Source organism: Strigops habroptila, chromosome 6 (assembly GCF_004027225.2).
Source record: "Strigops habroptila isolate Jane chromosome 6, bStrHab1.2.pri, whole genome shotgun sequence".
Taxonomy (NCBI): domain Eukaryota; kingdom Metazoa; phylum Chordata; class Aves; order Psittaciformes; family Psittacidae; genus Strigops; species Strigops habroptila.
The window spans coordinates 71,050,686-71,077,448 of record NC_044282.2 but is presented as its reverse complement, the minus strand read 5'-3'; the positions used below and the strand labels follow the sequence as shown (position 1 = coordinate 71,077,448).

The 26,763-nt window shown below is 39.2% G+C and overlaps 1 protein-coding gene across 2 annotated transcripts; it reads right to left on the bottom strand.

The window, feature by feature from the left end:
- Positions 1-1,193: 1,193 nt before the first annotated feature.
- TMX4 (thioredoxin related transmembrane protein 4) lies at positions 1,194-26,167 on the bottom strand. 2 transcript variants are annotated; one of them, XM_030490904.1, is made up of 8 exons: positions 25,921-26,167; positions 16,966-17,081; positions 11,736-11,781; positions 10,576-10,704; positions 9,563-9,608; positions 7,355-7,456; positions 4,829-4,892; positions 1,194-3,569 (listed from the first exon to the last, which is right to left on the bottom strand). In XM_030490904.1, exons 1-8 carry the CDS (start codon positions 26,133-26,135, stop codon positions 3,283-3,285), a joined length of 1,005 nt encoding a protein of 334 aa, XP_030346764.1. In that variant the 5' UTR covers positions 26,136-26,167; the 3' UTR covers positions 1,194-3,282. The 2 variants fall into 2 exon arrangements, with proteins under 2 accessions (XP_030346764.1, XP_030346765.1); XM_030490905.1 differs by lacking the exon at positions 10,576-10,704 and having other exon boundaries at positions 25,921-26,148.
- Between the last annotated feature and the right edge of the window lie 596 nt (positions 26,168-26,763).

The window sequence follows — 26,763 nt, the reverse complement described above, 5'->3', positions numbered from 1 at the left end:
TATTGCATAGCTAGTGGTCTTCCTGTTGAACACAAATTTAGCCTTTATAGTGTTTTCTGCTTATTGTTTACCAGATGAACATTAGTCAAAGTTGAGTATCTCCAGTATCATGCTACAATATTTTTCCTACAAATGTAAAACTACATTGGAGATATCAGTGGTTGCACAGCACCTCTTTGTCTGGAGTCTTTTTCACAATGTAGTGATCTTTCTAATAAGATACTTCAATACATGTCAAATACAGTCAAACCCGAATTAGCAGCAATATTCCCTACTTTATTAGTGAAAACACAGGAGCAATTACATACATACTATGTTCAAGAATCATAGACTGGTTTGGGTTGGAAAGGACCTTAAGATCACCTAGTTCCAACCCCCTGCGCCATGGGCAGCGATGCCTCACACTAAACCATAGCTCATTTCCAGACTCACAAGAGATGAACTGCTGTCACTTGATGCCTGCTTACTTAACCCCTGCTCATCAGACAGTGATCTTACAGTTAAGGCTATTAAATGGAAAATACTGAGTACCTTCATTTTAAACAATCCAATCCTAACAGTGATATGTAAGACCAGAGGAAATGTAAGCAGACATCAGAGACGCCTCACAAAAAGGGGCTTCTGCTCTTTCTCACAGCATCTCATAAACCATATATTTCGTAGGACAAAGCGTCATTTGTGGCTTGTGGCTTTGGGGTTTTTTTTAAATTCAAAGACACCATAATGAAATCCAGCTCTGGTGAGAGTACCTGATTTCTCTGAACATTCAAAAAGCCCAAATAGCTCATCTTGAGCACTGAGATACGCTTGTGCTTTTAATACTTGATATTCCCAACAGCATGCAACAAAGCCACGTACAAGGATGTTCTGTATCTTTTAAAGTTAAAACCTCTTTAAAAAGCTGGAGAGGATATTAGATGACTGGCTGCATGATATTGCAAAAGTGAAGAGAAACTGAATCTAAATTTAGTATTGACATGCTCCCCTCTATACACTGAGTATCACAAAACCTCTGCAGCATAAATTATCCTCTTTGGTACACAACCAAAGTCATCATTGCCCTCTATCCGTGCTGGATACAGTCCCACACGTGTGTGAGTGTATCTGTGTATTTTTCAGTGTCTGGTAGTTTTGGGGATATGTCTACTCTTACCTTATGCAAGTTAATGTAACTGAATACACAGATCAACTCCTGCTTCTCTCATGGAATATGGTTAAAGTCCTGGTTTTCTTCTGGGTTTTTAAGAGCTCTTAATGAACAGGTAATGAACAAAGCAAATACAGAATGGAAATAACAAATCTGTACTCTGAGCTTTTAGGTGCACAGTTCTTCCCTTCGGACTACGGCAGCTGCAAAGTCTTCATTTTTGCAACTAAAAGCTTAACTTGAGTTTGGTGTTGGATTTTTGTTAGTTTGTTTTTATTTTTACTTTTTAAAGAAAGAAGCTGCTATGTACCCTCAACTGTTACTGAATTCTGCTGTCTGTAAGCTTCTATGATTGCTCAGTTACATGGGACAACACCCAAATAACACAAACTGTTCTCACTACAGTGCAATGTGTATATATATATTATCAACTGTATGTTTTCACACACATGAAAGCATATTTACATGTGTCCACTGTATGAAATTCAAGCTCCAGACTGAGAACATTCTTTCTGGAAATTCATATTCAATATATGCAGTCTAATTTTGTACTTTGTGCAGAAAAATGCAAAGTTTCTACCATGTATTTCCGAGACATAATATGCAACAGAACATAGAGAGGAAAAGTTCAGCTTTCTTAGGAAATATGTTCTTTATGGGCATTGAAAAAGAAACAACAAAACTTTCAACACAAATGGACCTTATTAATTTCAGTCTCAAAAGAAACCAGCATTTTGCACTTGCAACTTGCCTCTTTTAATAAGAGACAATCTCACCTCTGATTGCTCTTTACTCTTGCAGAGCAAGATGAAATTTCATGCACGTTATCAAGGTTTACACAATATATAATATAAAAATTAATCAAGATTAAGACACATCTTAAGCACAGTCACATATCAACAAAATAGAAACATACAGGATTTCACTGTAGATATTCCTTACAAGAAAATAAAGCCTTATATATTAATCAAGTCAAAGGAGGGAAGTACTGATAGCTTTAATGACTTAAGTCTTCTAAACACACCTAGTGCTGTCTAACTGCAATAGACACACATCTATCTTGATATAAGCAGAAAAAGCATCTCCTCACTACCCACCTGTGCCCCTGTCTTTTCCCAATGTCCTGATTTCAGTGACAAAAAGTAGAAAAGCAATCAAAGGTTAAAACCTTAAGTGCCTCTTCAGTTAATATTACTAAAGCAGTCAGTTTGAGTTCTGCCCAAAGTATTCCGAGTGGGAAATGGCAGAACTACACTGCACGTGACAAGCTTGTCCTGGCAAGAAATACACAAAGTGAATACTTCTTGCTACAATCTCTTGAAGCGAAAAAAAAGAAGAAGAAAAAAAAAAAAAAAAGTCATGCTTTGGCAAAATCCCCCCTGACCAAAATAATTTCCTTTAAGCCTTTTAAAAAGTTCAAACATATTTTAAACATTTAGCTGCCACTCTTTCTGAGCCTGAGGTTTTCAATTACTTAAACTCCTTGGGTTAAAAGACTCGGCTGACAAGCTTGAGCTGTGCAGCATGCCTCTGAATTACCAACAACTGGAAAACCCAGGGGCACACCGTATGATAAACTTCCAAAGCAAACATTAATAAAAATGAAAGAGAAAGGTGCTTCAGTTGAAAGTGATAAAAATAAACCCACTGTACACAACACTTAATAGAAGACTAGTAAGGTGCCTTCTTTCACTACTGTATCACTTATCTAGTGCTTCTGTGGCATTTGGAAACAATAAACATTCAGACAGAAAAGTAACAGTCCTAACAAGCTACTGTAAAAAGTCCTGATCTTGCTTAGGTCAATACTTAGAGGAACACAAGCACAGATGACCATTCTACAGCTGGCAAACTGAGACTTATGTCCCTTTTCTCTTAGAAGACTTCAAACAGATAAGATACACTTATTTTGATTGTCATGGCTAAAGTTATACACCACACAGCATATATGCTTATAAAACAAAGTAAGCAAGCATTAGCTTTAAAAAAAAAAAAACCAAACCCCAAACAACAAAAAATAACCCACAAAGGTTTTGCGTAAACACAAATGACAAATCAAGTGTAAGCTTCAGCTTCAGACCCAGGGTCTGATATGTCTTTGGTCCAAGTGTACAAAATACACCACTGAAAATACCCTATAGTCCATTATCAGCCACCTGACTTTTACGCTGTCTTACTGAGCTTTCAGTCTCTGAAGCAGCTAAAGGTTGTTCGCTTATGTCTTCCATTTCTTCTTCCCCTGATTCTTTGCCAAGTGCTAAATCCTCCTGTGAGTCATCAGCACTTGAATTTGCTGCATCTTCTTCATCTGAGACATCTTTTACGTCTGCATTCCCTTCTGCATCATCTGCGGAAAGCTCTGCAGCCTCCTCCTGTTCTTCCAATGCAGCATTCTCCACATTATCCTTTGTAATTGCTTCTTCTAAACAAAAGAAGAGCATCAAATACTGAAGTTACACTGAATCTCAGAACAGTCTTTTAAAGTTACAGCACCATGTACATATGCGGAATATTCATGAACATTGTTATTGAAAACTTGCACAGGACCATATTCTCCTTATTTTTCAACTATTTCAAATAAACCTTCAGTAGTATTTCTCTGCCATTTTCATTTGTTTTTCTTGCATATCAAGCAAAGATAGTTTTCATTTTATTCCATCAAGTTACAAACTAAAGACAGAGCAACTTTACTTGACTCCCTAGTGATTTGTTTGATAATTATACCTCTTTGAGAAAGGGATTAGACATACTGGTAAGCTCTTTCAGGTAAGAGCTACTCTTGAGTCAACAAGCCAACTGGCCATCATACTGCTCAAGTATGCATAGGTGAGTTTCTTTTGATAGGGAGGAACATCTAAGATTTTGAAGATGGTGATTTTGCACTTAAGAATTCTAGATTTGGCTAAAGCCTTATTGGCAAGTGTCACAGATGCATCTTCATCTTCACAGCAAATACACTCCAATGTACACAACTACAAAACAGATTTTTAATTACAGTTAAGTTTTGACTCCACTTAACACAAATGCACCAAAATGTTTTCCGGAGCTTAACGCACATCTGGTGCTGACAAGAGAATGTTTTGTGTGCAAGGTTGTGCCTCCTGTGTTCATAGGGAGCAGAATAATATTCAAAAGCCCTCCCACTAAGGATCAGGCAGATGTGAGTGTTGTTCTTTTATTTTAAGGAGATGCAATACCTTCCCTTGTCTCCACACCTGCAGTCTCTGGGTTCATTTGATTTTCTCCATCTCCTCCTTTCCCCAACAACAAATTATTAAGACAATTTTACAGGTTCAGAATGTTGCATCTCCTAATATAAAATATTCCCTATATTAGGATGGGGAAGTGTCCTGCCAAGCAAATTCCTTTTGGTATCTATGCAACAGGTCTAGTGAATACGCACCTGCATAAAAGAAACAAACTCCAGTATCTTCCTTCAAGACTAGAAGCTAGAGCAAATTACTTTTGGGGTTTGGGATTTCTTTTCTTTCTGCTTTGCTATCCTCCAGGCGGATGTTTTGATATTAATATTTTAGAGCCCAACATATCAATCTTTGTCAGTGTGACTAAAATGAATACCAGGATTACTGGTTCACATCTAAGTTCTTGACAGCGTACTGCCCTCCCTCCTACAAGTTTACATTTAAACCTACAGTATCTCACCCACTTTAGAGTTCTTACCAGATGTTTCAGTGCTGTATCTCGACTTGGATGGGCAAAGGCAGTCTGAAATCAAAACCAGCACCTGCATAAACAGGAAAGACATTTATTAGCAGATCATCCCAACAATTCCTGCACTTTTAAGTATTTTCTTACTCATCTTTTCAAGATAGACGTAGAATAAAACTTAGAAAATTATATTATCTTCCTCAGAGATAAGAGCTAAATAAAAACACTGAAAAAAAGTGTTTTCTCAGTGTATACCAACCAACATTCTCTGCTTTCTACTATAAAGTTTCTGCCTCCTACTTCCCTAAATTTATTCAGTATTGGAAGTGCTGGCATCTTAAGAAGAGAGGCCCAGAACACAGCTGAGGATTTTCATTTATTTAAAACTTAGCAAACAATGTTGATCAAGATTTCATGCATTTCAGGGTGTTATTCCATCCCTACCCCAGCTCTCCAACACAAGATGTGTACTTCCACCTTTTGTGCTTGTTATTTAAAGCAGAACTCAAAATGCACACAAGATATTTGTCTCACTGACATGTGTTAAGAATAATGTAAAGGGAGGAAAGAAAGACAGAGGATACCATGTTAAAAAAATACATTTCAATCATTGAAAAGCTTTTTAGAAAAAGCTGAGATTAACTTCACATTTTTTCAGCTTTTTCATTTTTTATTTGTATTTTTAAGTGAAGGAGGAAGAAGGAAATTTTGTTTTAAATCTTCATATTCATTTGCTCCTAGTTACACCAACTTTATTTGCACTCATTTGGCAATGAAAGTTTAAATAAAGAAAAATGCAGCTGTAAAAATACAGTTTAAATTGTATAATGAAAGACTTTTGCTCATATAGAACAATTCTGTACACATATGTATAAAAATGTGCCTACACACACGCACTGCTTTGAAAATCACTTCCCAATACTACCGAGAAACACACTCCTGATTTTCCTTTATATCACTAGTATTTGGGCTGAAGGGCAGAGATCCAAGTGCCAGAAACAACTTTTACCCTTCCCACATGAATTTAGCAGCTAGTTAAACCAGTTCGTTAAACCAGTTATCAGCATAACCATTTTAAACCACCTCTGCAGTTGCAGAACATGCTTGTGGACCAAGCAACTAGTCTGAAAGAATCACAGAATGGTTCGGGTTGGAAAGGACCTTAAGATCATCCAGTTCCAACCCCCTGCCATGGGCAGGGACACCTCACACTAGACCATGTCACCCAAGGCTCTGTCCAGCCTGGCCTTGAGCACTGCCAGGGATGGAGCATTTACCACTTCTTTGGGCAACCTGTTCCAGTGCCTCAGCACTCTCACAGTAAAGAACTTCTTCCTTATATCTAACCTGAAAACTTTTCTTTCCATCTACATCTCATTTTCCAGCTCAGTTTCTCATTTAATATTGGCAGTTGAGAGGTCACGGAGCCATGCCATTCAAATGTTCTGAAAGAAAATAATCCCAGCTCCCCAGGTAAAGCAACTTTGGGCTGTTTCCACTGATGAAACAAGAGGGCTCAGGATATGGTCCTTAATATTTGCATACATAGCCAATTTTTGTCTGAAAAACCTTCCTGGTGTTTTAGTGATGGATATGTGAACGCAACAGTTCTGGTGCAAGAGAGGTCAGATTTTTCAATTACTAATGAGAAGTCAAACCAAAAGATCATGGGGAAGTGAAGTCAGATTTCATTAAAACCAAGCTGTAAGCACAAAGCTATGCTTGGGAATAGAGTAAATCACTTAAACCCCAAATGTTCAAAGCTTTTAAAAAAATATTTCCATCCTTCTGAGTAAAAATGCAGCAGCACACTTACATTGCTAACTCCCACAAACACAATCCCACTCCAGCTAATAAAAATCTCTCCATCAAGCCTGTAATTTTAGAAAGTTTAAGTCTTCACACAATTCTGATCACATGCATTCAGTCTTTAAGTACAAAAGTCTTCGATACAAGAGGCTGGTATAAAACTCACTTGTTTAGCGGATGGACTAAAGAAATCCAAATTGAAACATGAATTTCATAAGAAGGTTAACTTACTTGAGTGAACCAGTCTCTTAACCTTTCCCAGATGTAGGTAACAACACTGGAGAGTGGATCTGCAGTATTGAATACTAGAGAATTTTAATAGAAGAGACTATATTGTTTCAGTTGGAAGGGAACTACAATGATCATTTAGTCCAACTGCCTGAGCAATTCAGGGCTGCCCAAGTTAAAGGATGTTATTTATGGGGATTTTCCAAATGCCTCTTAAACACTTACAGGCCTGGGGCATCAACCACCTCTCTAGGAAGCCTGGTCCAGTGGTTCACCACCCTCTCAGAAAAGAAATACTTCCCAATGTCCAGTCTAAACCTCCCTGGCACAGCTTTGAACCATTCCCATGTGTTGTATCACTGGATACCAGGGAGAAGAGAGACATCATTAAAATAAGGTACTTCAGTATATCTTAGCAGTGAAGTTTATTCTTTTTTTCCACAATTTAATGCAAAGCAAAAGTTCTAGGTAACTAAGAAAAAGAAAGTAATGTTTTCTTACCAAACCAAGGAACAGGCCAATCAATAAAGTAACTAAGATGAAGATTGCATATGACATCCAAACATGAATTCCAAGAGTGCCAGTGAAGTAGCTATGAATTTGCTGGAAATCAGAAGAAGATACTTAATAACTTCATACCTAACACTACTTACAATTTATACTGCTGTCACCATTACATAAATTGATGTCTAAGACCTTTCATTTAACAGTATTTATACTCAAGTCTTCTCTCTCAAGCCCTAGTCACCCTGAAATGTCATACTACAGATCTTTTGATACCATTAAAGCTTGTTTTTCTTCACCGAGTTGTTCACATTAAAAGGCTTTTTAAGCAAAGGATGCACAATTCCTTCTTCCTAATATATTCGGCATTCGAGATGCCATATGTCATCTTACTGTGGATAAATGTATGAGAAAGCCTCAGAGCATACAGGAAAGTATCACAACATTCTTAATCCTTATATTCTGTAAGAAGGTGCCAATTGTCAAAGACAATGTCTGATGATGAACAAACAGCATGAACCTGTGCATTTGTTTCTATGGCCTGTGCTGTAGGAATGAGACCATACAGTAAGCACCCATGATAACAACAGTCACAGCATTAATAGAAGTCTATGAAGCTGGTTATTTAAGAAAGGTAACCTATAACTTAAACATTTCAAAACCAAAAAAGCAACCAAATCAGGTTAAAGTCAAGTGTCCTTTCATTTCCACTTCACAAACACACCACCAAGTGAAAAAAATTAACCTCATGCAGAGCTTCATCCCCACAATTACATCTGGGAAGCAGAGTGGCAGGCACTTAAAAGTTGCAAAAGATCAAAATACATACTTAAATTTGGGAATTCATTCATTAACTAAAATAAAGCCATTTAGTTCTCACGTAAGCTCTTTATTTCTTAAAAGGAGCCACTCTAGATTGATTTCACTTATAAATTTAAAGAGAATAACCTGAATACAGTACTAAGGTTTCTCTGAAGTCTGTTATTCAAACCTACAAATCCATCTGACTGAACGTCACATTGAGTCAGATAGTCTGGTAGGAAGTAAACAATAACATTAGACCTCTTGCAAGAGTATATCCATTAGAAAACAAACCACAATCAGCATTTTCTCAAGTTTAAAGAAAAAGACCCTGGAATTTCAATATTTAAATGTCAGAACAGCTTTCAACATTTATTAAAGCATATGCAGGAACAGCTCAGCACGAAGAGGGAGGAAATGTATAGCTGTAACATTCATCAAAGCAGAAAGCAAATTAGAGAAGGTTTCTTCCCAGAGCATTTAATCTTTCGGGAAGGAAACCAGACAGAGACAACATCATTACACAACAACCATGGCAGAGAAGTGCCAGAAGGCTATAAAAAGTTAATATTATCCAGTGAAAGAAAGAATCAAAGATAGTTTGCACAGGAAAACTAAAAACTAAAGTTTGTTTGACCCTGGGTTAGTTAGATACTTACTGGAAGTGATACAAACTCTGTTATATTCATTTTTTGTAGCACATGTTACAATATTAAGACATTTTACTACAATCAAATACAATCTCTCAATCTTGGCTATGCTTCAAGATTTTAAGGAAGAGCAGTATGTCTCCTGACCATAACTGGAAAGGTCTAAAAACTCCCAGCATTTGCATGCTACGGGAAAACCTTCGATAGCTCCCAAATTAAAGTATCTTGAAACATGTTTAAGTTCCCAGCATACTTCAATGTATGCTAAGAATTTCTCCTTTACGCCTGATAATTATTCCTGTGCAATACATTAGATGCAAACAAACTGCAAAAGAGCATGATTTACAACTATGAAAATTAACCTGGATATAGTCTTTAGGAACAGTATTAAGTGAGAGAACCTGGTAGGTACTACATATATTCCTGTTGTTTACGACCATTTTTGCAGCAGCTCTCAAAAACCTACTTTATCCTGTTGGCACACTTTGATAGGACATTTTCACTATACCAAGATAATAAAAACAGTATTTTCAGTATTAATAATTTTTATAATCAAACTGCCATTTTTGACATAATCTATTAGTACTACAGAATTCTAGAGCAAAGATACTATACAGCCAATGTACAGTAAATGTAAGGAAAATTTAAGTGTCATAAAAGGATAATAAAAATATTCAGGTAGGTTTTGACTTCCAGAGAGATTATTGTAAGCATAAAAAGGGAGTATGAAAAACACTACCACATAGTTACTTACCCTGATATATTCGGAGAGGTGAAATAGGCCTGCCATGCCATGCATCCTAGAAAACAAAGAAATAGAGGAACAGGTTCTAAGAGAGACAGGAGTCGAGATACACAACAAACCACAGAGACCAGAAAAGGATTCTATAGACTTTCAGTGCCATTCGGGCCCTTGTAATTGTCAGATGGAAGCTACTGCAAACAGATATGTTTTCTCTGCATTATGTTCATTTAAGCCAGCTCAATGCAAAACACTGCAACAGCGAATTGAAAGATGACATTTGAGCATAATCAAGAAATAGCATTTCCAAAGCTTAACCCTGTGCAGTCGTAACTGCCTCTTCCCCATCTCACAGCAGCATGCAGCCCTGTAACTCCTCTCCCCATTACTTAATATCCTGCAGCTCTTCCTCATTCTCAGATGAAAAATAAGGGCACTCACTGGATCTTTGACAGGGGTTTACACATAATAGCTTTAGACAGAATGGAATTCCAGCCATTCACATCTTTGGTTCACCTTTTATCTCATACAAGCATTCTATGCTATTTCAAAGCAAATCCAATGCTCTGAAAACAAATTCTGATACACTGTGTAAGCACTACACTGTTTCCTGTTTCGAAGGAGGACACAGGACTTCCTTGCACACAAATCCTTCAAACTAAGGGCTGCCTGCCCCAAGTAGCCAAACTCCTGAAGTAATAATCTACATAAACATGCATTTAATTCCAGTACTCAGCAGATATTGAAACTCACACTTACATAATGCTCAGTGGCTGCATTTTTTTCCTTTATATATTCCAAAAGATGATATAAATAAGCCTTCGCAGGCATGAACAAAAGCAAATGCAGAAAATAGACTGCTTTTAAAGGTGGGAAACTGAAAAGCAGGCTGTCAATACAGATTGCTTCTGCAAAGCCTACATGTCTAGGGAATAAAGGCCTTTTGTCTTTAAGCTGTCAACATAGAACCCTTAATGAATAATGAGCTATAAAAATGTTTCTTGTTAATAAAAACAAAGTGTTACATTATAGAAGATGGAGACTTCCATCCTGCCACAGGCTCCACAGCTTCCCATTTTCTCTCTAAAACATAACCTTGAAGATCTTCCAATGTCCGTGACCCTCGGTATCTGCGAAATACTCCATCATTTGCACTGAAAAAACCCAGAAATATGCATTAACACAGATATCCCTTAAACTGTACCTGTGGTTAAGAAAACCCCAAAACAAACCACCCCAAAATCCCCATATACATTATCTATAGATTTGATTTGCTCAAAGTTGAACACCTAAGCATTTTCAGTATGCTCTGAAACTGAAATCCATGCTGGAAGGTCTCAGTTTCTAAGCAGCATGAGCTTTTTGCCGTCTATTAAAACTGCTCTTTTTCTTAAATATTCACTCATGTACAGCACACAAGGTTGACAACCAAACCATTTTTAGACACAACTCAGAATTAAAACTCATAATACCATGACTTAATAAAGGGTTCAGTGTTTAAAGGATGACATCTTATTGGAGAAGAGATACAGCAAACATCTTTTCTGATCTGTTTTGAATGATATTGGAAACAGAGAACTTAAAGTCACTTAAACTAAAGAAAAGCCTCAGATGAAGACTTCATCATACAATGTAAACTTCAGCAATGACCTGAACTGAAATAAAAAGTCAGTATTCCTTCATTTTCCCCTATAAGTCATAAGGAGGAGGCAACAGCTACATATTGGTGCTGAGTCAACAGATGAAGGATTCTAAGCAGTAACAGAAGCAGCACAACGGTGGAAAATTTCTGTACTGTTTTACATGCAACCTTTGCAGTCACTTACTCAAATGAGAAGTTTTAGTGACACCTGGATAAGGTCAAGTGTGTCTGCTCACATATTGTCAGGTTTCTAGAAGGCAACACTGCAAACCTGCACCAGTTTTTACAACTGCTACTAAATGTTGTTTCCAGATTGAAAAAGCATCAGTTTAGATACAAAACTGTTTGTAGAAGAACCTTCCATCTTAAGTTGAAAATACATACTTTCTGTTCATTAAGTGCACCGAGTTCCTGAGAATGTTTTAGAGATTGACAAAAGTGAGATAAGCCAGTTGTTCATTACATCTTCAATGCCACTGTTCAAACAGGACAGGAAAATACATATACTGAAACAGGCAACTGTTCCTAGTACAACACACTTACTGGTAAATTGTAGGAAGTGTTGTGATAAAGAAACGACCACTCAAGCCTAGAAAGGGAACAAAAACCACATCAAATGGTTAGATAAATCTGAAATTTGTCAGCATTCTGACTAATCTATAAATACCCACAAATCTGTATTTGTAGACTAGAAAGCAGCAGCTTGCATAGCTTTTACCACTCTTTTGTAAATATAGGTTAACAGTTTGTCTTCAGAAATGCTACAAAGTGTAACAGACACCAAATACTGTCAATAAATTAAGGTAAAATACTGACTTTGAAGAATGTCTATTGCAAGGTAGTTTTCCTACACAGATTTCTGACTGATATTTGCATACAGCTGAAGTTTCTGACCAGACCAGCAGCATGCCCCTCCAACCAAGAGAAAGAAGAGCCACACTAACACACCCATAATTCCAGGATGCTGTGTGCTTATGTCTGTGCATAGTCTCATCCAGATGACCTTTGTTTCATCTACAAAGTTGGGTCACAATAAATGACAGCAATGATAATGACTTACAATTCATCCTCTAGCTGACTAGCAGTTATTTATTTCAAATAATCCACACATACTGCATAAACAGTCTTATATCCTGTAGGAAGGCTCAATCTCTTTCATAAACATGACTGTAGCAAGACAATGTTCTGGATGTTTCTAGGTTCTTATCTTTCTTTTCTATACATCATTCCTCTCTAGGTAAATACAAATGGTATGCCAACAGATTGGTAATAAAGCTTGGGATGTCTCAGTATTCTGTAAAATATTGCTAACTTAAGCCATAAGAGTCATTTTTACACCATCCAGAAGGGTGGGTCATAGAATCACAGAATGGTTTGGGTTGGAAAGGACCTTAAGATCATCTAGTTCCAACACCCCTGCCATGGGCAGGATGCCTCACACTAGACCATGTCACCCAAGGCTCTGTCCAACCTGGCCTTGAACACTGCCAGGGATGGAGCATTTACCACTTCTTTGGGCAGCCTGTTCCAGTGCCTCAGCACCCTCACAGTAAAGAACTTCTTCCTTAGATCTAACCTGAACTTCCCCTGTTTAATTTTGAACCTGTTACCCCTTATCCTATCACTAGAGACCCTGATAAAGAGCCCCTCTCCAGCACCCTTGTAGGCCCCCTTCAGATACCGGATCATGTCAGCATTTTAAGCATCAGACATAAGACAGCAGAAAGGGTAGAGGAAGGTTGACGCAGGGCTTCAAGAGGCTAACTAGAATTGACCCCCACGCTGAAAGTGGCTGTTCCACTGACTGGCAAATACATAATAATCTTTTTACAAGTATCACCCTAAAGAGTGACAACATAACTCATAGGACAGAGGGGAAAAAGCCAAAATCAGCCAAATCATCAAAAAGCAGCTTGAGGGGCAGAAGGTGTTTGAAGCTCTCCAGCCTTGCACTCAGTACTCCTACAGAGTAATAGGTGCATAGGTGCAAGTGCTTCCAGCTTCACTGCTGCATTAAGTACACCAATGAAGATCACCCAGCACAGGGCTTCATTGCAAAACCCTCAGCTGTGAAGAAAAAAGCTCCAGAACATCTCACAAGCAATCTGGCTGTACAACTCCACCAGCTAAATTGTCAGCTGAAGTTAATCTCTCCACTCTGCTTCCAAATCTGAAGAAAGTCAGGCTACTTGACACTACCACCTCCTGACAATTAGAAAACATGCAAGTGAGAGGAAGAACTCACCTAAGTGCTTAGTAATACCATTTATTATTCAACACATTCAATTTAAAGACTGCAGGAATGAAAAATGTGCTACTAACAGAGTTTATTTGGAGGAAAAAAAATACTTCAGAGATTACAACCCCTAGATATAACGGTCTAACTCCATTAGTAAGGGCTAAATGCCTCTAGCCAGCAACTGCATTCATATAAAGTATCAAAGTAAAGAGAACAAATCAGTTATTTAACTTTTCTTTTTATAAAGTTCTGTGAAAGTCCTTTGGGAAATTAAGTCCTTATTCGGCTTTCAATAAAGCGAACATCTTTTGGCACCAGGAATAAGCTGTGGAAAAAGGATTGTAGCAAGAGAGTTTCTGCCTTTAGAGACAAACTTGAGCCGGACTGAACTAAGCCACGTATTTTCAAAAGTTTCAGTAGTAATGTTTTTCCTAGTGTGAATTCCCTTATGGAATAGGCCAAAACCAGTTGTGGGTTGGGTTTTTTTGTTGTTGCTGTTGTTTGGGTTGGTTTATAGGGATTTTCTTAAGATGTTTAAATCAAACTAAGTGCAAGCGTCTTTAAGGTTCCAAAAAGGAAGCCATCTTCATTTCAACTTTTCAGCTTTCTGCCTTTATTGCTATGAGGGGCAGGGTGGTGGAAAACTATAAACCAGCTAAAAGCTGTGCCAGCACAGGGAAGTATAGAGTAAACAAGAACACAAGCGTAACAGTAGAATTAATCAAGCAGACAGCACAGCTGCACAAGAGAAACCTAGGTGGAGAGCCATAAAGAACATAACCTTAAGAGCAGAGAAAGTCGTGGGAAGACTGAAAAGAGTCTCTGAAGTTCTTAAAAATGCTAGTCAGGCAAACAGACAACTAGCTAGCTTAAATCTCTCTTACCAGTAGCCTAACCTAAAGCTACTCTCAACAGTTTCAGAATGAATAATGACATCTATAAAACGTAAAAATCTTTTTGCCAAAATGCATCTAATCATCCCCCAAACTTTAGTTGGAGGTTTGTTGCTTAGCTAAGGTACCTCCTTAGATCAGTAAAACCAGTTGTGAGCAGCCAGGTATAAAAGCCTAAGACCAGACAGCAAATTGGTTTTGTGTGTGCTTAACACAAACTTGAACTGGGTAGTTAACTTGAAATACAGTTAAGCATCTTTGTTTGCAAAGCAAACACTGACATACATCCACTATGAAGTCAACAGCTACTCAAGAATAGGAGAAAACCTTCAGTATTTGCACACACACACCCCTAAAATCCACAGAGAATATAGATGCCATCTAAAAATACAGCTGCTTTCATCCAGTAACTACTCAAAGAAGATTACAGAAGATCCAAGAAACCTTGTTTTAAATCATAGGTAAATGTTGGGATTTGAAGCTTTAAGAAGACTACACAAATATACAGAACTTTGAGATCTGGAAGCATCTCCATTACTTGCTCTTGAAATAGTGAATGTTTCAATAGAAAAAAAAATGAGGAAAGACTAAGCACTAAGACATCAAGCAACTACAATATGCTGAGAATCCATGAAGGCTCTGGTGGATTTAGTCTTTGGGCATCTGCTGTGATTAAGCACCACGAATGGCTACTTTCTCCTGCAGGTTTTGGAAGCATAATCTTATGCACTCATCTAGTGGTTTTCCTCTCATTTAAGTCATTTCTTACTACTTTCAATTTGATGAAGGGGTTATATAACTAAAGCTAATTAAGGTATCATTGTGCAAGCAAGAACAGGAGATAAAGCCCTTAAGCACACCAACCGAAAGGCTGAAGCATAAGCCTATAGTAAAAATACCTCAACAACATTGGAAAGCTTCCAAAGGAGCTCATATACCTTCAAAGTTACATCAGTACCAAAGGTTAAAAATGTAATAAATCTTTGTTTTCCAGTTTGGGTATTCATTAGTTTTAGAAGAGGCTGAAGTTTTCATGCTCGTGCTGACCTGGATATTTCAGGCATATTACACATGCTTTGATACAAATTCATCAGTTTGGGTCAGTCCTTTGACTTGTAGAAGTCAAACATGCTCAGAGGTCAAGAGTCTCAGCAATTAGAAATTCAAATATTTAAAGAACTTCTGGTTAAAAGTCACATCTAATAAATTCAGAACCTGGCATCACTCAGCAGCCAGAAAAATTCAGGCCAAAAGAAAGTATCGAGTATATGACCCCTTCAGGTCCCAACACCACCACGCAAGTTTTTTTAGGAGGAAGAATTTGAGACCTTATGTATTTTATTTTTAGAGCCTTGCTTCTTAAAGTGGATTTTTAAGTTAGTCATATCCAAATGCCACAATCAAGATGGAAATCCTTTTATTTGAATACTGTGTAAGCAAAAGAATCCCTGTCTAATTGGGAGAAAACAGGATAGGATTATAATGAATTCCCATCTGCAGCCTTAACTCCAGAGCAATCATTAGTTTGTTAACGTGAAGAAGTTGGCTTTAAGTTTACATCTATGAAAAAAATGTAATATTTAAACTAATCTGTTTAATAGACTGTTAAAAATTAATATATGCACTAAAGGAGAGCCCCACATCAGCAGCTTTTTGGCATGAGTTTTATATACTTCTAAACTTTTAACAAAACAGTAAACTATACAAGTCTAGAGCAGCTGGCATTTTCTTGTGAACTTCAATTGCCATATCCGAGACCAGCGTTTAGGTAATTTCCCTGCTGTTAATTCAACAAAGCTAACTTGTTCAGCGTGTTTTCAACCAATAAAATGGACACATTTTCCACACACTTTATATGGTTCAAAATAAAAATTAGTAAAGCTTAACCTTTTAATTCTAGTAATATCTCTGCCTAACTCCGTCAGTCTTTTGATACTGCTGACAAAATCTTTTATCCCCTCAAAGCCAAAACAAGCATGAAGCATTCCCAAGAGATGCAGAGGTTTAAACAATATTGGTACTGCTTACAGAAACGTGTTCAGAACTTTGGAGGGTGTCAATAAAGGAATAAATTAGATGGTATTCATGTTTCTGTGGACAGTTAGGAAACCCTTTTTAGAAACACATCTGCAGATGTGCATCACCAACAGAAAACAGCAATAACATCTGTACGTTAAAAGACTACTAAAATTAAACGAGACAATCATCCAGCACCATCACGGAAACAGTTAAGAACTTATTAAACCAGGCTCACACTGTGCTAATCGTACCACACCCTGAAACTCTGTAACTGGAGGCTACAGAACTAGATTCTTCTGCAGACAATTTAGAGGAGAGAGGAATGAGACAAGCAACAGCTTTCAGTGAAGTAGATTAAAATAGACAATAAGCCCCTTTTAATACAGTATTAAGCCAGATCACTCCCCTAGTTCCTTAATCCTTTGAGTTTTTATAAACTTAGGCTCACAGGTATGAGCTCTATGGAGAAACAAAATGTAGATAACATTATTTTGATTTAGAAGCCTCTTTTCTGACTTGGCTGGTATCCCAGCTACTCCAGTAAAATAAGGCACACTCCCAGATACTAAGTGGTACTTCTACTAAATAATCCCTTTCATTAAAAGAGTGTTTCACAGTATACCTGGTTCTTGAGTGACATCCACCTTTCCGATAGTGATATCTAGATGTTCGCTTTCCCTTGCAAAATTCTCCCATGTCAATTCAATCTGTCGACAAGCTGAACACCAAGGAGCATAGCTGTAGAGGGAAGACAGATTAAATATATTAATATTCTTACAGTTCTAGATACACATTTATTTACCGTACAGAGAAAATACAAACACATCAATCACAAAGAAAAAAAACCTAGCATTTTTCCTCAAGTCTACTAAGACAATCAAGTAGCTTTTTTTATCAATCGCTATGTTCCTCCTCATGTTATTAAAATAAAACCAAATCTCCACAGATTTGAGGAATTCATATCCAAACCCCTCACCATTTGTGATATATTCTATTTGCATATGAAATAAATCCATTTCCATGGCAGCTATCTGAATTATTGAAGACAGGCTATCCTCTGAAGCAGTATCCTTCCATGTAACATTTTGCATTGACTTCCTGCATCTCAGAACTTCTAGAAATTACATTTGCCTTAGCCCACCACTCAACATATCCAAACATTCCCTTTCTGATAGCACACTGAGATTTAAAAGGAGCGCACATCAAATTCCTACTGCTCAGACTGAATGTCTTTCTCAAGTCTTATTTTTCCCCCAGGATTAATTTCAGCAAAATAAGAAAGCATGTTTCAAGAGCTGAGTTTTCTATCCTACCAACTGGAATAATCAAACCAAGTTGGCAGTTGTTATTGATAATATCAACACAGAGACAGAACAGCTAATATGAAAGGATTCATATCAGATAATGCTTAAATGCTGATAACCCCCTATTTGCCATCTTCATATATTTTACCCCAACTTGGTTGACAAACTCTGTGTCAAACTTATGCAGCTGGCAATAGTCTGGCATATATGCAATTAAGGTAACACAGAACAGTTAAGTATAAGCATGTAACTGAGCCATAGCAATTGTCCATACACAGACTTATCCTTTTACAAATGAAAAGAGACCTTTACATGGTCTAAGCTAATGTACTGGGGAGGTGGAAGTCAAAATGTATATATGCAGATTTCTGGCAGCAAAAGTAGTGGGTCTAGAGACATACCACTTCTCACAGTGCTTCATAGATGCTACCATGCTCCTCACCCATTGTTAGCAACAGAAACAAATTTCTTCATGGGCAGAGCCCAATATCCTTGTCAGCCACATAACTGCTACAGTCTAACTGGGAACCACTAGAAGGAACTCCCTTACTCCTTCAGTTTCTCTGCCAGTACTACTAACTGACCTGAAGAGTGGCACTTCCTATTCTCTGGCTCTCTTCTAATCAGGAATGATTACTTTGGTCACAGCTGCAGACAAAGATCTCCCACAGATGTTTCATCTAAATAAGACCGAACCTAAACCAGGTAATTCCACACAGAAGAGACAGAATCAAACTTACTCTAAGTGTTTCATGGCAGTTTTAAAACCTCAGTATTTAAAAAAGGAAATCTTGACATTTGGAAGTTAAAAGGATACAACTTGAAAATACATGTTGTATTTAACTGTACTAGAAATTTATGATTCTAAGTATGAAAGCAAATACCTTGGGTTTTTGAATCAACAACATTCTGTGCAAGAACATCCCAAAAAAGTACATAAATGTTTTCCTGCCAAGAAACAGACCCTTGGTCTTTCAAAAAGATGCTGGAAATAAGTTTCATGTGCAGTGCTGCTTGCCATTGTGCTGCTGGCCTATAGAGGGCTTTTAATAACAGTTTGACAGATACTGTAGTTTACAAACAGTATTATTTAATTACAGTAGCTTGACTGATAAGTAAGAAACTGCACACATCCATCAGATAATGCTGCTGATGTCGCTCTAAAATTAAAGACAGAAGTTGGAATGTTTTCTAAATCCAGCTTCTCTAGATGCATCAAATTCACACCATGAGATTTTCAAGATTAAAACACCCAGTAGCCTGTTTCAGGTACTATGTGATGTTGAAATAGAAATTTGGGCCCTATCAGCATTTGACATTCATGAGCATTTCTCCTAACTGAAATCAAGTGGAATATTCATTATATATGGCTAATATTGATATAATTATAAATATTTTCTTTAGCTCAAAAAGCAGCATTAAAATCCACCCATATCACTGTTTGGTAGTAACTGAACATAGCAGCAAACTTCACAAGCAGCCTCAGTTGTTGGCTTCCTACTTTTTATTACTAGTATTGGATATGGGATGGCAAAAATAACATCCCATGCTACAAGATCCAGCCACTCATGCTGAACATTGGCACAGGCAATTGGGATTAAGATGTTTACTTTACATTCCTGAAATTACATGTCCAATTTTGCCAGCCAGCAAACACCCTGTTCCCATACATATACAAGAGGGAATCTGCAATAGACACCAGATTTTTGCAACAGTTATCACTGCTGTTTACTTTAACATCCTCACTTAGGCTTTAATATCTAGCATTTGTTATGCAGCATTTGAAGCACTAAGGAATTCAGGATTGCCTCCTGGAAATAACAAAAACATTCCATTGCCAAAGCTTTACTGTTTCTCCCAGTCTTTAAACCTTTCCTTCAGTAAGCTACAGAAGAGTAAAATACTTCACACTTAGATCACCTTCATCAAAAGTTTCCAAAAACATTTGGCACCCTGAAGAACTGAAGCTTAAGGAGGTACTTTATTTCAGTGCAGGCTTCTGTGAATCCTTTAGAACTGTGGCTGATTCGTATTCCTACAGGAGTCATTGTATAACTACCATTCTTATATTCCCCAGACAAAAATCTGTAGGATCAGAAAAGCAGATCCATGTGTGTGTTGTGAAACCAGTCTTCGTAACTTTTCATCAAGTCACAAGATGCAAGACCAGGTCACTTACAAAAGCAGATGTAACCAAATTTCTTAGGCCATACTCCAAAGACATACCAAGAAATAATTAGCACCTTGTCAACACCACCAAATTTGGGGGCTGTTGCTCCAGCTTCTCCCTTTGCACAAGGGGATACCTTTAGCCATTAACTAGTTTTCACTGGGCCCTACAAATGTGACAAATAAACAGCTCTCAAGTCTTTCCAATTTAAAATCAAAGTCCACTGGAATTTAAATCAAGACCTGGTCACTTGGTTAAGGAATTCTTGGTAGCCTGTTGCACATTAAAAAGCAATTTACTGAACTCCACATTTAAAAATCAGATTGAAAACACCACATAACTATAAATTACACATTGCCAAGTTATTCACTGCAGGCAGGTAAAGCACATTTCTCAACATACATTTCATTTGGGGCATTACCAGACCTCTTACACAGCACAAAGTTTTACAATTGAAATATCCTCTATGTCTACTCTCTACAAATAAGGCAACTACCATCTATCTTCTGGTCAGGTGCATTGCAAGAACAATTGACTTACGCGGATTAAAATCACTATTTCAAAGTAGCTGGGTGTTTTCAAGTTCCTACTTCAATCCATTACAATACCTTTAGTTTTTTCAGACAGCATAAAGCAACCCACCCAAAAGCAAAATTTTAAAGTCTTAAAAAGTCAAAAAGTCTGAGTCTCTCTCTGATCTAAAGCATAAAAGATGAAGCTTTGGTTTACAAATACCAGCAACATCATTAATGGCTTCAATAAAAAAACTCACTTAAGTTAAAACTAGTTGGAGCAAACGTGCCATTCACTAGAGTTATCAGTAAATACAGAACAACTTCACTAAGATTTACTGACACAGTTTCCCACTCCAAGCTACCCATCTCTCTTCTTGTAACTGCTTGGGTAGGAAATTCACCCATTCACTCATTTTCAAATGAAAGTAACTGTCTCCTTTTATCTGTTTTCTTGCTACCACTAGCAGTAGCAATCAGTGTGGAACAGACATAACCTCAAATACCATTCTACGCTTTGATGGCAATTCCACAAAATTGCAAGAAACCAGGAATAAAGGAAAAAGCAGCTCATGGATACAGGCATGAGAGGATTGCTGAAGAGAAAACAGCAAATTAAGCAAGATGAAAGTTTCCCCATTTAGTCTAGTTTTTCTTGATTCAAGACACATAACTTACTGTAAACCAAGCTATTTGCTGGATTTCAGATTCTGAGTACTATTAAATTAGAGATGCAAATGTTGAGACAGTACCTAATAAAACGGTAAAACCAATATCAGCATGAAATAATTATTACTTTTATTCTTTTAAGTAGTTTTGCCTTATTGCTACAGATTTCATAAGCATACAAAGAAAAAAAGACAGTGCCTGTTGTGTTTGGGTGTTACCTTAAGCCTATCATTTGATCCCTCCTTGTTCCAAAATACAAATAAGTCTTGAGGCAGGATAGGCAGCTTTGTAATTGCAACAAAAGATAAGCTTCAGGAGGCCAACTATATGGTTTTAGTCTAGTTTTAGAGTGAGCAGGTGGGAGACAAAGATACAGAAGTTAGCCCCGTAATCTACCAAGACCTGTACCACAATAGCACATGCTATGGAAGCTGACAAGAAGCTTCCTCCAGTGTGCCAAAACCCCTCCAAAACAGCCAGGCAAGACTTCCCAACTCAAAACCAGCTGCTCTACAGAAGTTAACCAAGGTTTTTTTACAAACTGCCAAAGGCCCAGCTACCTCAAACAGCTAACATAGGAAGTTTCTTCCCTGGATTCTCCTGCCAAGCTTTACTCACATGCCTTAAATCATGGCTGAGCCTGCTGACACAACAACACACCAAGGCACCATTCTGGGGAAGTTCTTTTGGGATGCAAGAGCAACATTATGAATTGTGCTGTGATGAACTACAAGCCAAACAAAGTGTATTCTCCAAGTTAACATTTCAACTGCTACTTTACACTTGTTCAACAGCTCAGTAATGAAACGCATTTTAAACTTCCAAGAACAGGATGAGAAGCAAAACAGGGTATATCATATCATATCATATCTGCAATTCAAAAAAGACCCAACAACTTTCCATTCACAAGCATCTTTTCTTTAAAGATGGAGAAATTATTTTTAAAACATAAAGCAAATCAATCACTGAAAAATTATGTGGAATCTTCTAAACTTCAGCAGATTAAGTTCCATCATTCTACATAATTTTGTCCCCTTCTATAATAGTAAAGCATCTGCTACCAGGATATTTCAGTTTCATATTTTATCAGTTGCTGTTCAGCCAATGCACAGCACAGTAATGAGCCACATGTTCAGTTATTAAATAAGAATCCATAGATAATTTGGTCACTTCCTCTGAACCCAGTCAAGGGGGCTGCAGGAGCTTCAGAAGCAGAGTTTTGGTAACTTTTAGTAAACACCCTCCTTTCCCCTCCCCCTCTTTTTAGTTGTGTGGTGATGGTTTTGTTTTGGGTTATTTTAGGAATAGGACAAAGAGAAGCCTGGATACTAACAAATGGAGAACGAGTAAATGACTACACTGTCACCAGTGACAGAAAATTCCCAATCTTACTGAACTCTCCATGTAAGTTACAGTGATTGTTAAATAATCTATAGTATTCTTCAGGAGTTTATTTACACAAAGCACTTTAATGCTTTTAAACAGATGGCTTGAAACATCTAAATACCAAAACATATAGCTAGATTTGCAACACGTTCCCTTAAAACTCCAGACAACAGTGCTAGTGGGAGGACTGAAGCCTTATGATAATCTGGCTTACTAGATAGAGAGACAATGTTTAATGATAAATGACAATGAGAAAATAAAATATACGCCTAAAAATTAGGTATGATAAGCTAGCCTCGAAAACATGACTATTACTTACACCATCCTCCCAATTTTCACCTGGCTAGAATTAAAATAGAAAATTAAGACATTCTTTTTTAGGTACACACAACACTAAGTCTGTACTGAAACAAATGGGAACCAAAACATTTAACACCCTGTGTGGGAACTAAGCTAGAGTTTTCCCTAATGGGCAATCACCTCAAGTACTGCAGGTGCAACAGAAGCATATTAAATAGTTTCATTTGTAACCAGAGGCATAAAGCCCACAAGTTTATTGTTGAGGGGGGTCTGTTTGTTTGTTTGAATCTACTGTTAAATTAAGATAATCAAGCTTGGAGCAATCTATGTGTCTAAATGCAAAATGCACTTTTAAATAAACAGACCAGAAACTTCTATATTCCTAACAGGCACAATATTAAAGACAAAAAGAAAACTCCTCATATTAACAAATCATTATCTTGAAGCTACAGACTAGAAACAAGTCAATAAAGAAACCTTTTGAAACGGTTCATTCCAGCATCACACTCACAGCACTTCAGCGAGGATCTGTGTGCTGCGACAGTAACAGTAAGCAAAAAGTGTTGCAATGTCTTTCAGAGACACAAAGTAATCCAGATGTTTTTATCAATGAAATGCAGCAGTGCTTCCAGTGCCTGCAGTTTTGCCAGCTATGAATAACCAAATACCTACAAAAAGTCAACCAAGTCAGCTAGCAGGGATGAAGGAAGAAAAGTCCTATTTGCACTACAAACCCCACACATAAGTAATTTCAGACTTAAGAGTTTCTCCGTGCACCTGAGAACAACAAAAAAGTGGTAGCGTACTGTAATTCATCTACACTACTTTCACAAATCCAAAACATGACATCAAACAAAAGCAGTAGTACCCGTTCCTACCAGGGCAGAAAGCTTCAAGCCTTTTTAGACACAATTGGAAACCTCAAACTCTCACTAACAGAACAGCTGCATTGAGTTATCATCCTCAATTATAGAATAGTTAGGGTTGGAAAGGACCTTAAGATCATCAGTTCCAACCCCCTGCCATGGGCAGGATGCCTCACACTAGACCATGTCGCCAAAGGCTCTGTCCAGCCTGGCCTTGAACACTGCCAGGGATGGAGCATTTACCACTTCTCTGGGCAACCTGTGTCAGCGCCTCACCACCCTCACAGTAAAGAACTTCTTTATACATAACCTGAGCATCCCCTCTTTAAGTTTAAACCCATTTTCCCTTGTCTTATCGCTACAGTCCCTGATGAAGAGTCCCTCTCCAGCAGCTTTGTAGGCACCCAATGGTTCCTTCTCCTTTGGGAGAAAAGCAGAAAGTGCTAGAATTGTACCACAGAAAGTAGCATGGAGAACCAAGAATCCTGCACACAAACACTGTACATAAAATAAGTCTAATTCAAGCAATGCAGCAACATGTACCATATTCTGCTAGCACTAAAGCTAACTTTGCCTCTGTTGCTATTGTCAGCTACCTGTCACTCCAAACCAGAGTACAATGTTTCAAGTGAAGTAAAGACTCACAAAGGATTTCAACTTTCACTGTCCCAACCACTGCTGATTTCAGTCAGTTCCTCTCCTCTTTCTTCCTCAGAGGCACGTGCCACTAATTATTTAAATACTTTCTTTTAGAAATAAAACCTCTGAATCATCATAAATAACCTTTTTTCCTCCTCAAGACTCACCAACGCGTGTATGAATCAGTAACTTTCAAACCACAGCTTCCACACAGGACTAGGCTATCAGAAGTGGAAAAGGTTCAATTTAAAAACAAATTTATTTTCTCCCACTCCAAGAGCATCTCTTCTCCCACTTTTTAGAACAATAAATGAAAGGAGGAAAGAAAAAAAAGATACTCAAAATCAAATCCAAATCCTTAGCCACAACAGTGGGCATCCCTGGGTCTCTCAATCAGCTATTTCAGGATTATTCCCATCTATTCACTGATTAATACCAGTTGTCCAGTAGGATCCCGAGCAGTAAAGCCCTAGGGGAAATGACAGTCCCTCCCCCTAATAAGAGGCGGGATAACTCGAATTCAATGCTAAAAGAAAACTTAAAGCAGCTGGGTAAGTATTTATGAGGGAGCACAAGCTCAGATGTTGATGGGCAGCCCAGTTTCAAACTCAAGCACTTCGACAAAGCAGCAGCACACATGCCCCAATAAAATCCTATTTCATAACTGCACAGCACACAGATACCATGTGAGCATGCAGCCTACTTAAACTACTTTTTTCTTTAACTGTTGTCTTTAAGCAATCCTCAAGTTCCTTTCCACGCTTCTAAATACAAGCAGGTGAGCTAGCCTCCAAGAAGAAAACTTCATGTGTGTTTCAAGAACAGTATCATGTCACAAGTGAAGCCGTGACACCACTACAGTTAGTCAGAAGCACTTAAACATTAAGATGAGGCCTTCAGTGACATGTTTTAGTGGTAGGCTTCGCAGTCTTTATGTGATGGTTGGACCTGATGATCTTAAAGATCGTTTCCAACCTAGCTGATTTGATTCTATAAAACCCCCAGCCTGCAGGAGTCAAACCTTTCTAGCTGTCACCAGAATAAAGCAACATCAGCACTGAGAAGTTAATGAAACACGATGCGTCTCCCTTGAAGAGGTAGAACTCCTCCAGAGCAATGCAGCCAGCAATGAGAGGGTACCAGGGTGTTGTGTAACAGAATTTGGAAGCCTGCTGCTGCTAAATATTACCTAATAAATTCAGCCTTCCTGTCGTGCACAGAACCCAGCAAAAGCCCCAAACGGGTAAGCAGTGCAAGGTGCAGAACCCGAGGCTATTCCCCAGCAGCCAGTTGTCTTGAATAACATCGCCGACAACCTCACTGAAACGTGCCCGGTTTAACCTTGGGGCGCACTGTGCCCGCACAGGACAAGAACCCGAGGGAAAGCTCCTTTTACCCGATAATCTCATGTAAGGTGAGCGTGTGCCCGCAGGCCCAGGGCCCGCAACGCTTGGTGGAAGCGGGGACCACAGGCATTAGGAGTCCCTGCGTGTGCCACCCCCCCTTCCCCGGGCCTGACACTGCATGGGCGGGGAAGGAGCGCGGCCGCTCCCGCACCCCCCTCAGCGGGACGGGAAGGCCGGCACCACCCGGCCCCTCTCCTCCCGTACCGGGGCACCCCAGGACGGGCTCCCCGCCGGCCACCCCACACAGGGATTTCCGCCCCCCCTCGCTTTTCCCCCCTCCCAGCCCATAGCCTGTGAGGCGGGCGGGAAAGCGGCCGTTACTCACAACTCCAACATCCACTGGCCCTGCAACACCAGGCTCCAGTTGGAGCCGCTCAGCACTTGCACGCGGCTCCGCGGCTCGCCGGGGCTACCCGCCCAAGGCAAGGACGAGGAGGTGGCGGCAGCGGGACCCAGCAGCACTACGAGGAACAGCAGCAGCAACAACGCAACCACAGCACTGAAAAAGAACCTCCGTCCACCCCAACCGCCCGCCGCCATCTTCCACCCGCCCGCCCTCAGGAAGTGAGGGCGCCGGCGGGGGCGGGGCCCGCGCGGCGGGCGGGAAGCGCGCGGCGCTGCCGTTGGGCGCGAGCCGCCCCCTGAGGCAAGCCGACCCCTGAGGCGAGCCGACCCCTGAGGCGAGCCGACCCCTGAGGCGAGCCGCCACCTGAGGCGAGCTGCCCCCTGAGGCGAGCTGTGGTGGTGGCGGCGGCGATCTTGCTCCGCGCCGGGACGGAGGAAGGCTGCAGGATCAGGTCCCGCTCCAAGCAGAAGCGCACCCGGCAGGTTCATGAGTCTTTCTTCTATTGGGGCGCCCGTAACGGGATAGTCAAGGTGCACAGCGAGTCCTGAGTGGTAAAAAGCGATAATCACTTCACTAGGATGCTGTTCACTTCCAGTCCTGTCAGGCTGCACTGCAGGATCGTGTTTAAGCGTCCCGGAAGCCTGAGGAATTCTTCCCTGTGAGGGTGCTGAGGCGCTGGCACAGGGTGCCCAGAGAAGCTGTGGCTGCCCCATCCCTGGCAGTGTTCAAGGCCAGGTTGGACACAGGGGCTTGGAACAACCTGCTCTAGTGGAAGGTGTCCCTGCCCATGGCAGGGGTTGGAACTGGATGAACTTTAAGGTC